This window comes from Artibeus jamaicensis, unplaced genomic scaffold (assembly GCF_021234435.1).
Source record: "Artibeus jamaicensis isolate MK-2021 breed Jamaican fruit bat unplaced genomic scaffold, CSHL_Jam_final contig_525, whole genome shotgun sequence".
Classification (NCBI taxonomy): Eukaryota; Metazoa; Chordata; class Mammalia; order Chiroptera; family Phyllostomidae; genus Artibeus; species Artibeus jamaicensis.
The window spans coordinates 16,347,300-16,359,670 of record NW_026521874.1 but is presented as its reverse complement, the minus strand read 5'-3'; the positions used below and the strand labels follow the sequence as shown (position 1 = coordinate 16,359,670).

The window sequence follows — 12,371 nt, the reverse complement described above, 5'->3', positions numbered from 1 at the left end:
TATAGCTCAGTGGATTGAGCGTGGGCCTGTGAACCAAAGCATTGCTGGTTTGATTCCCAGTCAGGGCATGTGCCTCGGTTGAAGGCCATGTCCCCAGTAGGGGGTGCCCTAGAGGCATCCATACATTGATGTTTCATCCCTCTCTCCCCCCTCCCTTCCCCTGTCTAAAAATAAAATCTTTAAAAAAAAACAAAGATTTTATGTATCTACTTCTAGAGGGGATGGAAGACATCAGTGTGTGATACATTAATTGGCTGCCTCTCACATGCCCCCAGCTGGGGACCTGGCCCCCAACCCAGGCATGTGCCCTGACTGGGAATTGAACCAGTGACCTTTCAGTTCACAGGCTGGTGTTCAATCCACTGAGCCACACAAGCCAGGGCAATTTCGGTATTTCTTAATAGCTAGGAATTGTTTAACAGAGCCTCTGGCACCACTTTGTTCTCTCTTTAAATATGTCACAGTACCCTCTTAATTCTTGGAATATTCTTTGCTAACATAGAAACGAACAGGAAGCTTATTAGCAAAATTATTCAAGAAAAACTTTTCTGTACATCCTCACTAGGAAAACCCAGTAGATTAAAAGAGCCCTGTCATTTTCTGGACTGGGATTTAGGAGGCTGAAGTGTAGAGAGAAGGAAAAAATTGAGACAGTGCAAGGACAGTGGAGCAGTTCAGTCACTGGTCATACCCCACTGCTTCAGACCAAATACCTCCACGTGACAGCCTGGAGAAAGCTGGCCTTGCCCTTGGAGAACCGCATTTCTCCATGTACAGCCTGCCATCTTCACAGGGCAATTCCTTGCCTTCAACTCACACTGTGCAGGTCTCTGCAGCTCTCCATTTGTGGGCATCAAGAGCTGTGCTAGGTTCTGCTAGTGTTTTAACTCACCGAAGGCTGAACCATTAGACCTCAGAAACAAGAGGAGCTGTGTGTAGACACATGTTGATTAGGACACATAGGTTTTTTACAAATTTGTCTGAACACAGACTGGGCTACTGCTGGACTGAAGGCAGCTGAGGATAGCACCTTCTCCTCCCAGAGGACAGGCCAATTCTCAAATGCAGGCTGGAAGGCCCTTGCAACATGCACACCAGAACCAGCTGAGCTGTTTTTCAGTGCTTGTGTACTCCCGGCAGAGTCCATCCATCCAGGAAGTGACTCTGGAAAGCCTGCCCCAAAGAGTTAAGGCCCTCAAGATGGGCACTGAGCAGGTCACTCTTCAAAGCCCAGCAGACTCACCACAGAGGTATTGGTGACCCCAGAGTGTAGCCCCACTCAACATCACTGTAACCTTCCCTAGGGAGGAACTGCAGAGTATTTTCCCTGAGGGATGCCCAACAGTGATGCAGGGTAAAGAAAATTCATCTCTGTGAAGAGCAAGAATAGCCACGACACGATGAGAGGCTAGGGCCTTGCTCCGCTGGTTGCAGATCTAAGGAACAGAGAGCTGCCCTCTGTGGAAGGAGTAAAGAAACCCCTAGTGAGGCACATAATCCAATCACATGCAACTGAATTTCTGCCTCCAGGTCTCTCTGCCCACTCACTCTCATCCAAGAGCAGACAGGAGCACTTTCTAGCCACCCTCCCCCAACAACTTTTACTTCACTGCATGCTGGACTCTGTGCTTAAGCACTGCTAAAGGTGCAGCTAATGTTCCCTGGATAGGTGGGGTCCAGGGTCCGAGCACTGGCTGCCCTGAAATCAGAGCAGCAGAAAAACAAACAAACAAATAAACAAACAAACAAAAAGTTGACTGTGAAAATGCCTGGCTGCTCTGCCTGTTTAGCTCTGGAGATGCTAGGGGCGAAACCACCAAGGAGATGTGTTTTAGTGCTTGGGCATCATAGGATGTTTCCTTGCCCAGGTCCAGAGTTGAAAAGAAATCTAGTTTTCCTTTGCCAAGCCCCGTTTCCCAGCAGCACCTCAAACTGCTTCAGTGTGAGAGGAAAAACAGATTGAGAGGGGATAAACCACAGGGAAAGAATTAGAACGTGTTAGCAAATGCTACCATGCGGAACACTAAACTTTATTCACTTTATTTATATATTTAACAGTTCTAAAGTATTTACTTCTTGCTTTGACAAAAAAATGAAAAATATAGGAGCGCTGACTGACTCCTCTTTAGGAAAAAAGGGTTATATGTACAGCTACGGAGAGTTACGGTTCCTCCTTTACATACAAAGGAAAATATTAATAAAAAAGTGCTTCATTGATCAAAAAAGGGCTAAGAGCTGCAAGCATTTATTCACACTGTACATCAGACCCAAGAAACCCGTATCATAACCTCTTGGCACCTGTCACTAAGAACTGCACAATCTTCAATTAGACTGACTTCTCCCTAACCGCACGGGCGAACCAGAGTTCGGAGAAGGACTACACCCTGTTGCACTAAGTTCAAACTCTGAGCAACCTGCTGCCACTGGGAAGCTGGAGATATGCTCAGATGCTCTTGGCTTTGCCTGGACTGGCTACTCCAGGGAAGACTTCTGGGCCACGTCTTAATCACACCCAGGCACACACAGGAGCCACCTTCCTGAGACAGAACTTGCCCTTGGCCAGAGAACTGCTTCCAAAGAGTCAGAAGCGTTCCCTGGTCTTACCCTCACCGCTCACCACCTTTAAGCCCTGTTACCAGTTAGCAGCTTTTAGCAGAGCCAAGTATGGCCCTTCCCCCGAGAGGGAGGGCAGGCACAAAACATGGATGCCAAGATTACAAAGGACAAACTTAAACTCTCCACCCCTTCCCCATACCCACCTCCACAAATATTCTTGATTTAAGGCTCTTTTTGGACCACATCAAAGCTACTGAGGGAAGGGGCCCTGAATTGCCTACAGGCTGTGTCACTTCTCTAAGGACTGCAGAGTCACCAAGTGGGCCCTCACTGCTGGCCAGCAGCACAGGAGCAGGACAGGATAACTGTTGCTCCAGGAAGGGGAGGAGGAAGGTTGATTGTATGGGACACGCCCTCTTTCCCAGAGGCTTGCACTCTAAAAGGCTGATTCTACCCCTTTAAGGGGGAGGTCCATGATTGGTTTGGTTTGGGAATGGGAAATTTTTGGAACCCTGAGTCTGGATTTCCCTGTGCTAGCTGAGGAAGAGATTGTTTGGGGAACCAAACCCCAGAAGGGGCTTCCAGGTGCCTGGGCTCAGGGCAGGCTTTGGCCGTGCCCACAGCAACAGGTCACTGCACTCTGGTCAGTCTGCACTTTCATGTCCAAGGGTGGGAAGCACTACATGGCCTGGCTGAGGAAGGCAGACCCATAACAGTGAAAGGAGCCCTAGACAGTCGGAGTCAAATTAAAAACGGAATCCCATGGGGGAGAACATACTGGCCATCCACCTCTGGCCCCTCCCGTCTCACTTGCCTCAGAAGAGCATACACCTTTCTTCCCCTAAGGGGAGCCCTTTTACTATAATCCATTTACTATTTGCTCTTTCTTCCACATGCCAATCCTGTCTGTGAGGTGGGAGGGAGAAGGCACCCAGGGTAGTGCTCTTAGGGAAGATGCTTCCAACCTCTTCAGCAGCAAAGGTTTTTCCAACCAGCTCTGATGTGGTGGTGGCACAAGGAATGGTCACAAATGTCAGCACTGGCTTTCTCCCCCGTTCACTACCTCAGGTCTCCACTCCTGACCAGGCTTATTCTATCCTGAGGAACCAAGCCAACCCTCAGCATCTCCTGACAACAGGCAGCTCTACAGTTACGGGGGGGGGGGCACGTGCGTGGCTGACAACCTCTGGTATTCCATTTAAAAAAATTTTTTAAAGACAACCAGTGGACTTTTTTCTTTTGGGGAAGCAGAGGGAGAATGAAAAAGGGAGAGAAAAAACCAGGAAAGAAAAATCAATCTACAATCCAGTGGTACATCCCAAATTTCTGTCATTCCTCACAGGTGGTTCCATGCTCCCATTCCAAAGTGCACGGGCCTCAGTCTGCCCAGGCTGTGTGGGCCTGTCAGAGGAACAGCAGCTTGGCCTCTGCCTGCCCCAGGTCACTGAGCTTCAGTTTGAGGTCGCGGCAATGGGCTTATCCAGTTCAAGGTCAATGCTGGAGCTTGTGGGGTGTAGACTGCTATAGCAAGACTTGCACACTCGACTGGGTTCAAAGAGCTGCTGGCTGGGAACTGGAACCTTCTGGTTACAACAACTGGAGCAGAATACGTTCCCACAATTCCTTGACATAAGGAAAAGAAACAAAACACTGTTAGTTTAAATAGGAAGTATGAGTGGGAAAACCAACTTCAGAAGACAGAATTTTGTTGTGCATAATTCAAATGTGTTGGAGATTCCTCTAAGAGTGAACACTTTCATTTGTCTAGCCAAGAAAAAGCCAGGCAGGCAGGGAATCCCTACCTAGCTGTCACAGCCCCTTCCACTTGGCTGCCTCATTACTATGGCTCAAGGTTACCAGGTGTACAGGAGGATGTTGCTCAAGAGAGATCTGTGAGAACCAATGAGCCCAGGAAAGAAGGAGCGAGCTCTATGGGTAAGTCCTGGCCCAGGAAAACCCAGTATTCACACCACCTGGGCAATGGCATCTATGTAGCCTGTGATCGCAGAGAGGCCAGAGTCCAGTAGAACTCCCACAAGCCCAGCAGACAAGAGGAAAAACACCCAGCCCAGCTGGGGAGTAAAGAGCCTTGCCCAAAGGACCACTTCTCCAGAGGCTCAGAGGCAGCAACAGCAACATGGAGGATAGATTGCTGCCATTTAGGACTGCTCTGCTTCCCGCATGCAAAGCCAGGAGACAAGCAACCAGTGACAGACACATGCTCAGGGTGAAAGTACAAGGACATGGATGAACATACATGCACACACACACCCTTATTAGATACGTATCAGTCAACTGTGGCTCACTCCCCTGGCCCCATGCATCTCCAGGGACCATCAGAGCTCTACCTGAAGGCCTGACTGTACGCAGGGCCCAGGCCTCCCTCTCCTCCTCCACCTGAAAACCCAACTTTGATGTGTCTGTGCAGCAAACACCTGCACACCCAAAGAGACACTCTTCACAGCTAACAGGAAAGGGAACTGGCAGAGGGTAAGTTTTTGTTCACCTTGTGAGCCCACTTTTGCTGGACCCTAAAGGACAAATCAATACCAATGAGCCCAAGAACAAGAGACTCCAAGGAGCCTAATGCAGCCTGCCAAAGACTTGGGGAAAGCAGCAAAGGGAAATTCTTAGCCAAAACCAATCACTATCTTTTCATTTAAACTCCTCAGAATGCAAACCCACTACTGGATTAAGAACCACTTAGGCCTGGAGGAGAGAATGCTGAATACCCTTCAGGACAAAAGAATACAACAAAAGGGAAAGTCTAGACACAGGGCAATGGAAGGACAGAGAACTAAAACACACAAAATTTCATGTTCTAGAACACAGTAGTACTTCATAACCATTTCTGGAAAGCGTAAGTTGGCAAGAACCTCTATTACACAGAAAAACTACCTAAACCTATTTCTGTTTACATTTATTTAACAGACATGCTAGAGTTCAGCTCAAAAGCCTGACATGAATTTGGTCAGTTAAGCTTTTCAATCAGACTTTGACAGTCCTGACAGACCCTGAGTAGAATCTTTCCCTAAAGTTAAAGTCGTCTATGTTAAAACAGTTCTCTGGAAAGAAAATGTTTAATTCTGGTCTCCTTAAAAAAAAAAAAAAAAAAGCAGTGATGCTGTTTGACTGAGAAGTTACTAGCATCACTCTGACCCAAAAGAAATAGCTCTAAAAATTCAATGAGCTACTCTGTGAGACCAGTTCCTGCTGAAGTACTGCTTCTTGTCTCAAGCAAGATAGCTCAGCTGACCTGCGCAGTCAGGAGGGAAGTACAGGGCTGCAGCCTGACTCAGCCTTAATGGTCTCCTCAGCTGGCTGCTTCAGTTCTCTCCCAAGTCCACCTTCCTGCCTGTGCTCCCAGCCCCTGGTTACACCCCAATGAGTGCAGAGAGGGGGAAATGGCAGTGTTAGTGTGAAGTTATTGTAGATGTGCAGACATTACAGACAGGTTGTTGCAAATGCTCACCACGTTTGATCAACACGGTCAGTGTCCCTGCAAGGAGGGGAGAAAGAGCTCAGAGGAAAAGCCAACCAAAGACATTTGAGCTTGGGGTACAGGGTGGGGAGATATACAGAGTTCTAGAAAAAGCATTACTAGACAAAGAGGTGGTCCCATTTTCAATCTGGGTTCACTCAGGTGTTTTAAGTTATGCCATGATTCATATAAACTTCCTGTAGAACTGTGTTCAAGAACTTCCTGTTCTTGAACACTGAACATCCTCCAGTCACCACCCCAGCTGGGGCAAAGCATCTCTAGTAACTCACTATCCAACCAAGAAGGAAGGAAGGAAAAAGTCAGGAGTGTTAAGGACTGAAGACTATGTCCTTAGCTGTCCCACTACAACCCCCAGCTATTTCTGCTTACCACTGACACAAGGAAAACAAGTATGGGGTCAGGGAACAGAGTAAGGAGTAGGAAAATGAAGTACCCTGCCACAGCAGGAAAACTACTTTTGCTCATAGCAGCCATGTTGAATGGGAAGCAATTTTATTTTAAAAATAAGAAATAGTGATTTGGGAGGTGGCTGTTGTTCCACCAAACCGAGAAGCAAAATAACACAAGGGACATAATTTGCACATTTCAAAATTTAGTCATAATCACTGTGAATTGGAAGAAAGACACTAAACACAGTTCTGCAAACAACTATTTCAGAGGCACAAAGCATGTAGTCGGGGGGTCCTAAGGACCCTAGGGCCTGCCTTAGAACACTGCCAACCACATGACTGCATCTCTCCAATCTACAGGCTCCGTGGGCCCCACACCCTGGCCCACCCCATCACACCCCCCAATGGCACCTGCAGTGGTGCTTCCTGCTAGCGAGCCAGAAGGCGCTGTCACACGCATAGCAGTGGGCAGCCAGGTGGTCAGGGAGCCAACGGGTCATCTGCAAAACAGACAGAGCCAGGTTAATGACAAGATATGGGCCATCCAGCTGGAACCAGCAGAGCCATGCTGATGGCAGCAAGAGTCACAAGGACTCTGGCTCTGGTGGCACCAGACCAGCAGGTCTGATGTCAGCAGTACAAGAAAGGCGTCCAAATCGTTTTCCTGGAGGGGACTCCAAACTCCCCTGAGATAAAATGGTAGGCAGCAGCAACTTGGGTCACTATGACAGCTGGCAAAGCTCCAGTTCACATAGGCAATGAGGACAGAGGACCAGCTTGCTGAGTCTCTCTGGCTCAGAAATTCTAGGTTCAATGGGGATTCACAGGTGCTGAGATTCAGAGGCTCAAGGCTAAGTGTGCTATGAGGTCATTCCTTGGCCAGGGGCATGGGGTAGGGATGGGGATGGAGAAGAACTGCAAAAACAGTTGCATGGATGGCACTCAGAACAGGGGCTGAGCCTGTACCTCCGTGTCCTGTTTATCCACCTGCTCCCAGCTGGCTTCAGAGAAAATCTCTGTGCTGCAGCGAGACAAAGAGTTCTGATCCAGATTGCTTTCCGAGTCGGGAATTGAAGTCTGTTGGCAAACAAACACAGCTGAAGAAAATGAACCTGGTCTCCCAGAAGAAGAAAGGGCTTGGAAAAGAAGAAAGCACTGGGGACTTTGGGTGGGGCTGGGTGCTAGGGCTGCCAAATCTGTAAGTACGTCAGCCATCAAGAATTGGGTTAAGCAGGTGCAGAGACGGGGCTGAGCTCAGCTGGAAGAGAGATACACAGGTCTAAGGCTGTGTGCGGTGACTGTGGTGGGCAAAGATGGGCCTTGGTTTCCAGGAAGTGAGTGGGAACTCAGTGGCAGCTGCTCCAGTGGGCCTGTCAAGTCAACCCTGCCACTTAAAACTGCATGTTTAGACTGAGTACTTTGGGCATGTCCTCCTTTCTCTGAAGGACTCTTTGGGAAAATGAGAAATCATCATTAGTGTGAAGGAAAATCCAAGAAGTCAGTTTAATTGAAAGTCATGTGGTCGATGAGCCCGCCTTTAATGTACGCTGACTGCCTCAGAGCCAGGCTCACACTGTACTTCGACACTGAGTAATTGAATATCAATGCACTGAATGAGAAGAGAGCCTCCTTGAGAACCTCCCCTCAGGTACCCCGACTCCCATTTACCAGGCCCCATCAGTGCTAATTTGACGTTGCTAGAAATCACTTCTCCCCACTTCTACTGCCATCACCTGCCACAGAGTAGATACAAGTATCTGTTAAAAAAAAAATAAGCCTTCACAGGTACAGCCCATGTTTGGGGGGACTAATAGTTTACTAGCTACTGGGGTAAGAAAGGCACTATAATTTAGCAGGAATATTTGACATTGCCTTACCAATGTCATTCTGCCCAGGAGTTCATGCCCTTCTTAACATATGATCCTCTCTCCAAAGAGATTTGCCCAACCATGTTGTGAGTGTTAACTTTATTCCTTAGTCTAACTGCCTGAACAGGACAGCTGTGGAAAGTATGCAAGGCAGAAAAGGAGGGGCAGACTGCCATTCACATGGCTGAGGCTGTTTTCTCCAGCTTCTTCAGCTGGGGTACCGTGGACTTTTCCCATTCTATGAGAAATCTGTACCAATCACCATGCACCAGCCACAAAGGGTGTGCCCTGTTTCCTTGGGCAACTATGGAGCATGGTATACTCACCACTTCATCCCCAAAGTCCCCATTGAAGCGTAGAGAACTGGTCAGACACTGGCTTTCCAGGCGACTCCTCAGTTCTTGGACTTGTTTCTTCAAGGTCTCCACTTCCTGTTGGTGGCCTGACTCGATCTGACGTAGGCGCTGTTGGATAGTGTCTGTGTATACAGCCATACCATCATCATCCAGGTGGCTGCGGGAAGGCTGGTCAGGGCTGCCAGTTGCAGACGGCTTTCCTGACTGGCTGTGCAGCCACTTGTGGTACAAGTTCCTCGAGTGTAAGTGGGCAGAACTACAGCTTGTGGCAGACAGCTGGTGGCTCAACGAGTCCTTGCTCCTACCAGCCTCCCCATTGGCGCAGTGCCCATTGGGGGTGGGGTACTTCTGGAGGGTGCTAAGCCCTGGGGGCTGCTCGGAGGCCTTATTTTCAGTCTCTGGAACACCGTTGCACACAAGCCCCTCTTTACATTCAGCTGCAGGCAAGGCACAAGGAGAACGTGCTGGGCTGTGGGTGCTGCCAGGGGAAGTCCTATGCACGACAGATCCCACTTGAGGCCTCTCAACCAGGCTCCTCTCTGGAGACCTGGGCTCCACAGCTTGAGGAAGCATGTCCTTGCCACTGAACTTGCTATTGTTTACTAGGCAAGGTCTATGATGGTCTTGGGGCCCACCTTCTGACTTCACTTTATCTTCCATTAACATGTCCAAGGAACTGTCTACATTTGGTCCTCTGGCTTCAAATGGGACTTGCAAGGGCAGCAGAGAGTTTGACTGTGAGGTACCATAACCAATTTTTGCATCTACTGGGATTGTAAGAATTGCTTCCTCCCTGTCCTCTGCCATAGCTCCTATTTGAGGCTGTTCCACAGGGACCTCCTGGACATCCTCTTCCCTGGGGGGCTCTTGGAGAGAACTGGAAAGAACACTTTGCCCACCCTGCTGCTCAGGAATACCCTGTGAGAGGAAAGAAAGGCTGATGCCTGGAGGGCTCCTCAGAACAGCAGCATCCAGTGGTGGTACCTGATGAGGTACAACTGCTGAGCCCTCAAGGACCTTCCCCCTGCTCCCTCTCTCTAAGAGAGCCTCCTCTGTGACCTCCTGCTCCGTGCTCCCCCTGTGGGTAGTGTCCTCTATCCCAGTCTCTTCTTTGGTGGCCTCTTGCAAAATGTTCTCCATCTGCCCCTCAGCCACTCCAGCTGCAACAGACAACTCTGCGCCACCCAACACTTTGGTTGGCTTCCCCAGGCTGTCAGGATCAAGAGGCTCCTCTCCAGGACCAGCCAGGCTGCTCAATTCTAAAGAGCGTCTGTGCTGGTGCTCCTGCCACTTTTCATTCAGGCTTGGGTCGCTACTGCGCCGGCTGGCTAGAGGCACTGTGTTGTCGCAGGCTGTGGTCAGATTGTCAAATGATCTAGTCTTTGGTAGCCTAAAAGAAAGGAATTTGGAGGAAATGAAACTGAGTTTATTCAAAGGGGAAGCAGGAGACAACAGGTTTTAACAGGCTGCTACTTCATAATTGGGTCCATCGTAACTACTCAAGGAGCTATGGTATCTCTAAAGTGAAGCTCAGTCTTCTAGAAAGACAAAGCTCTAAGACTTCTTTACATCTGCAGATTTTCACTTGAACCACCCTTACCCTATGCCTGATATACCCACATCAGCTAAGAGCAAATGCTATTTTAGAAAGACGTTCTTCTTCATGATACTGCTGTGTTTTTCAATTAGTGACAAAGGAAAATAAATACTGCTATTTTTCTGATATTACATTATTTTATTTTTTTTATTTATCAGTCTGAACTTAATAAAGTTAATTCAGTGGCTGAAACTCAAGCCAGAGGGTCACAAGGAACCCAGAGGATTTGCTCCATAGAAACTGCTTGGCGCCTAGTAGGCCAGAACCCTAACACCTTCAATGAAAAAAATTCAGAGATCTAAGAAAACGTGGGAGCCAGCCAATGTCAGGATCTCTGACCAACCCTGGGTGTGTCCTAACAGAGTATACACCAGAGAAGACTTAAGGCCTTAGCAGCAACCCTGGGCTCACCGGCTCAGGAGTGGATCATCAGGGCTGCTGCCAGGGGCTGGGTATGGCGCACAGCTGTCATCCACAGGGGTGGATGGGGATGGACAAGGTAGATACACTGCACTCCACAGCATCAGGTTACGCACGTGACACACAGGGTATAGCACCTGAATAAAAAGAGTAGAGGACACAGGTTTAAAGAAGTCCCAATAAGTTTTAGACATTTAGAAATGTCTAGAAATAAGGGTCAAGAACAAGCACTAAGCTGGAACATCCAACAGGTCTTGGCATATCTCCAAAGGGAGTTAGGATCCGTGGATACAAGTCTATCTCCCAGGAGTTTTTGGCAACATTTTTCGCCTGAGAGGCTCTTGTGGGCATGAACACCTAAAGAGCTTTTTAAAATCCATTTCTCCGGTCACCTTTGCTGACTTTCATCAGCATAATTTGTTGCTTTTAGTGCATAAGAAAGTGAGCCATTTCACTAAATGATTCCCTGGTACAAAAACTTGGCTTCAGGAGACACTGTCGAATCTGTTTTATAGTATTTAATCTTGTGAAAAGGGGAAATTTCTTCCTATACTGTTACTTCCCCAGCAGGCACAGTGAAAGAGAGAGAAGCAGTTAGCTTAAATCTTTCCTCTCTACTTAAATGTAGTGAGAAGCATATTAATAGTCCAGCAAAGCAATATAACCTGACTAGCCTCCACATTTTGATTCCTTTGGAATTTAAGATTCATTCTGACGAAAGGAACATTAGCACGTGTCAACACAAAGATGTAAGTGCCTCCTTTTCTCTGCTTAACAGAAGGTGTGCCTTTGAGGAACAAAGTCTTAGAGTACCTGCCAGTTCTCCATGTAAGCAGAGAATCACAAAGACAACACATGCTAATGTCACATAGTCTTCTGCCTTCTGAGAGACAGAAATTGCAGTGGATGTCACCACTTGTTGATACTGCAAGGGTGCTGGGGGCCTGGTGGCAGCTCCTTCTGAGCTACCAGGGGCATCGAGGGAACAATTTAAGTGTCTCTACCACTCATTAGACAGAACATGCTAGTGATCAGCTCTGTCAGAGGTGCCAGAAAAGATTAATGTTTAGAGTAGCAAAGTAGAGATGTATATTAAATCAAACCACCCTGAACAGAAGAGGTCAAAGTATCACCAGAAAATAGGTCTTTCTCAGAACACAGTGGTGAGTGAAAAAAATGGAGCCAACCCATCCAGAGACAACAGAGATGCCTTCGAGGAAACAGTCACTACTCAGAAAGGTTCCCATATGCCCCCACTGGTAAATTCCTTCCCCTGATCAGAGAGGAAAGGATACATACAGCTTCTGACTGGGAGGAATACAGTAGGTTTTTGAAGGCCTTGTTGCCTGCCCGAAGCAGCGACCACACGGAACATGTACGTTCCTGAGTATGCTTTTCCCCTCGCTCCTTGGCATTGTTGCACAGGAATGTTCCAAAGAGGCAGGAATAGGTATGTTGCACCAGTTTCACCTATGGGAGTCCAATAAGGCCAAAATCAAGCAATAGGCTACACATTCTCTGGGCAAATGTCTTCCCAGACATCGGAGAGCATTTCAGTTCACAGCAATAGCTGCCTCCTCACACCACCAATTTCAGAGCACCAACCTCAACCACCATTACTCCTGACTCAAAAGAGCACACAGATAATTGACACACCCACTCCTCTTGCCTCCCTGACAAATA

The 12,371-nt window shown here is 48.0% G+C and overlaps 2 protein-coding genes across 19 annotated transcripts in view; one reads left to right on the top strand and one right to left on the bottom strand.

The window, feature by feature from the left end:
* The window catches only part of LOC119055172 (uncharacterized), a 116,893-nt gene that overhangs the window by 35,640 nt on the left and 68,882 nt on the right, over positions 1-12,371 (top strand). The gene's annotated exons all lie outside the window — the stretch shown is intronic.
* The window catches only part of MTMR3 (myotubularin related protein 3), a 131,478-nt gene continuing 121,116 nt past the window's right edge, over positions 2,010-12,371 (bottom strand). For 8 of the 14 annotated variants that reach the window (XM_053669646.1, XM_053669647.1, XM_053669645.1 and 5 more), the window contains 7 exons: positions 11,988-12,158; positions 10,680-10,825; positions 8,642-10,061; positions 7,414-7,524; positions 6,859-6,947; positions 6,029-6,055; positions 2,010-4,179 (listed from right to left, as the gene is read on the bottom strand). In XM_053669646.1, coding sequence (XP_053525621.1) covers positions 4,008-4,179; positions 6,029-6,055; positions 6,859-6,947; positions 7,414-7,524; positions 8,642-10,061; positions 10,680-10,825; positions 11,988-12,158 — 2,136 coding nt within the window. In that variant the 3' untranslated portion in view covers positions 2,010-4,007. The remainder of the gene's footprint in view (positions 4,180-6,028; positions 6,056-6,858; positions 6,948-7,413; positions 7,525-8,641; positions 10,062-10,679; positions 10,826-11,987; positions 12,159-12,371) is intronic. The other 6 variants (XM_053669652.1, XM_037153343.2, XM_053669654.1 and 3 more) reach the window with 4 other exon arrangements.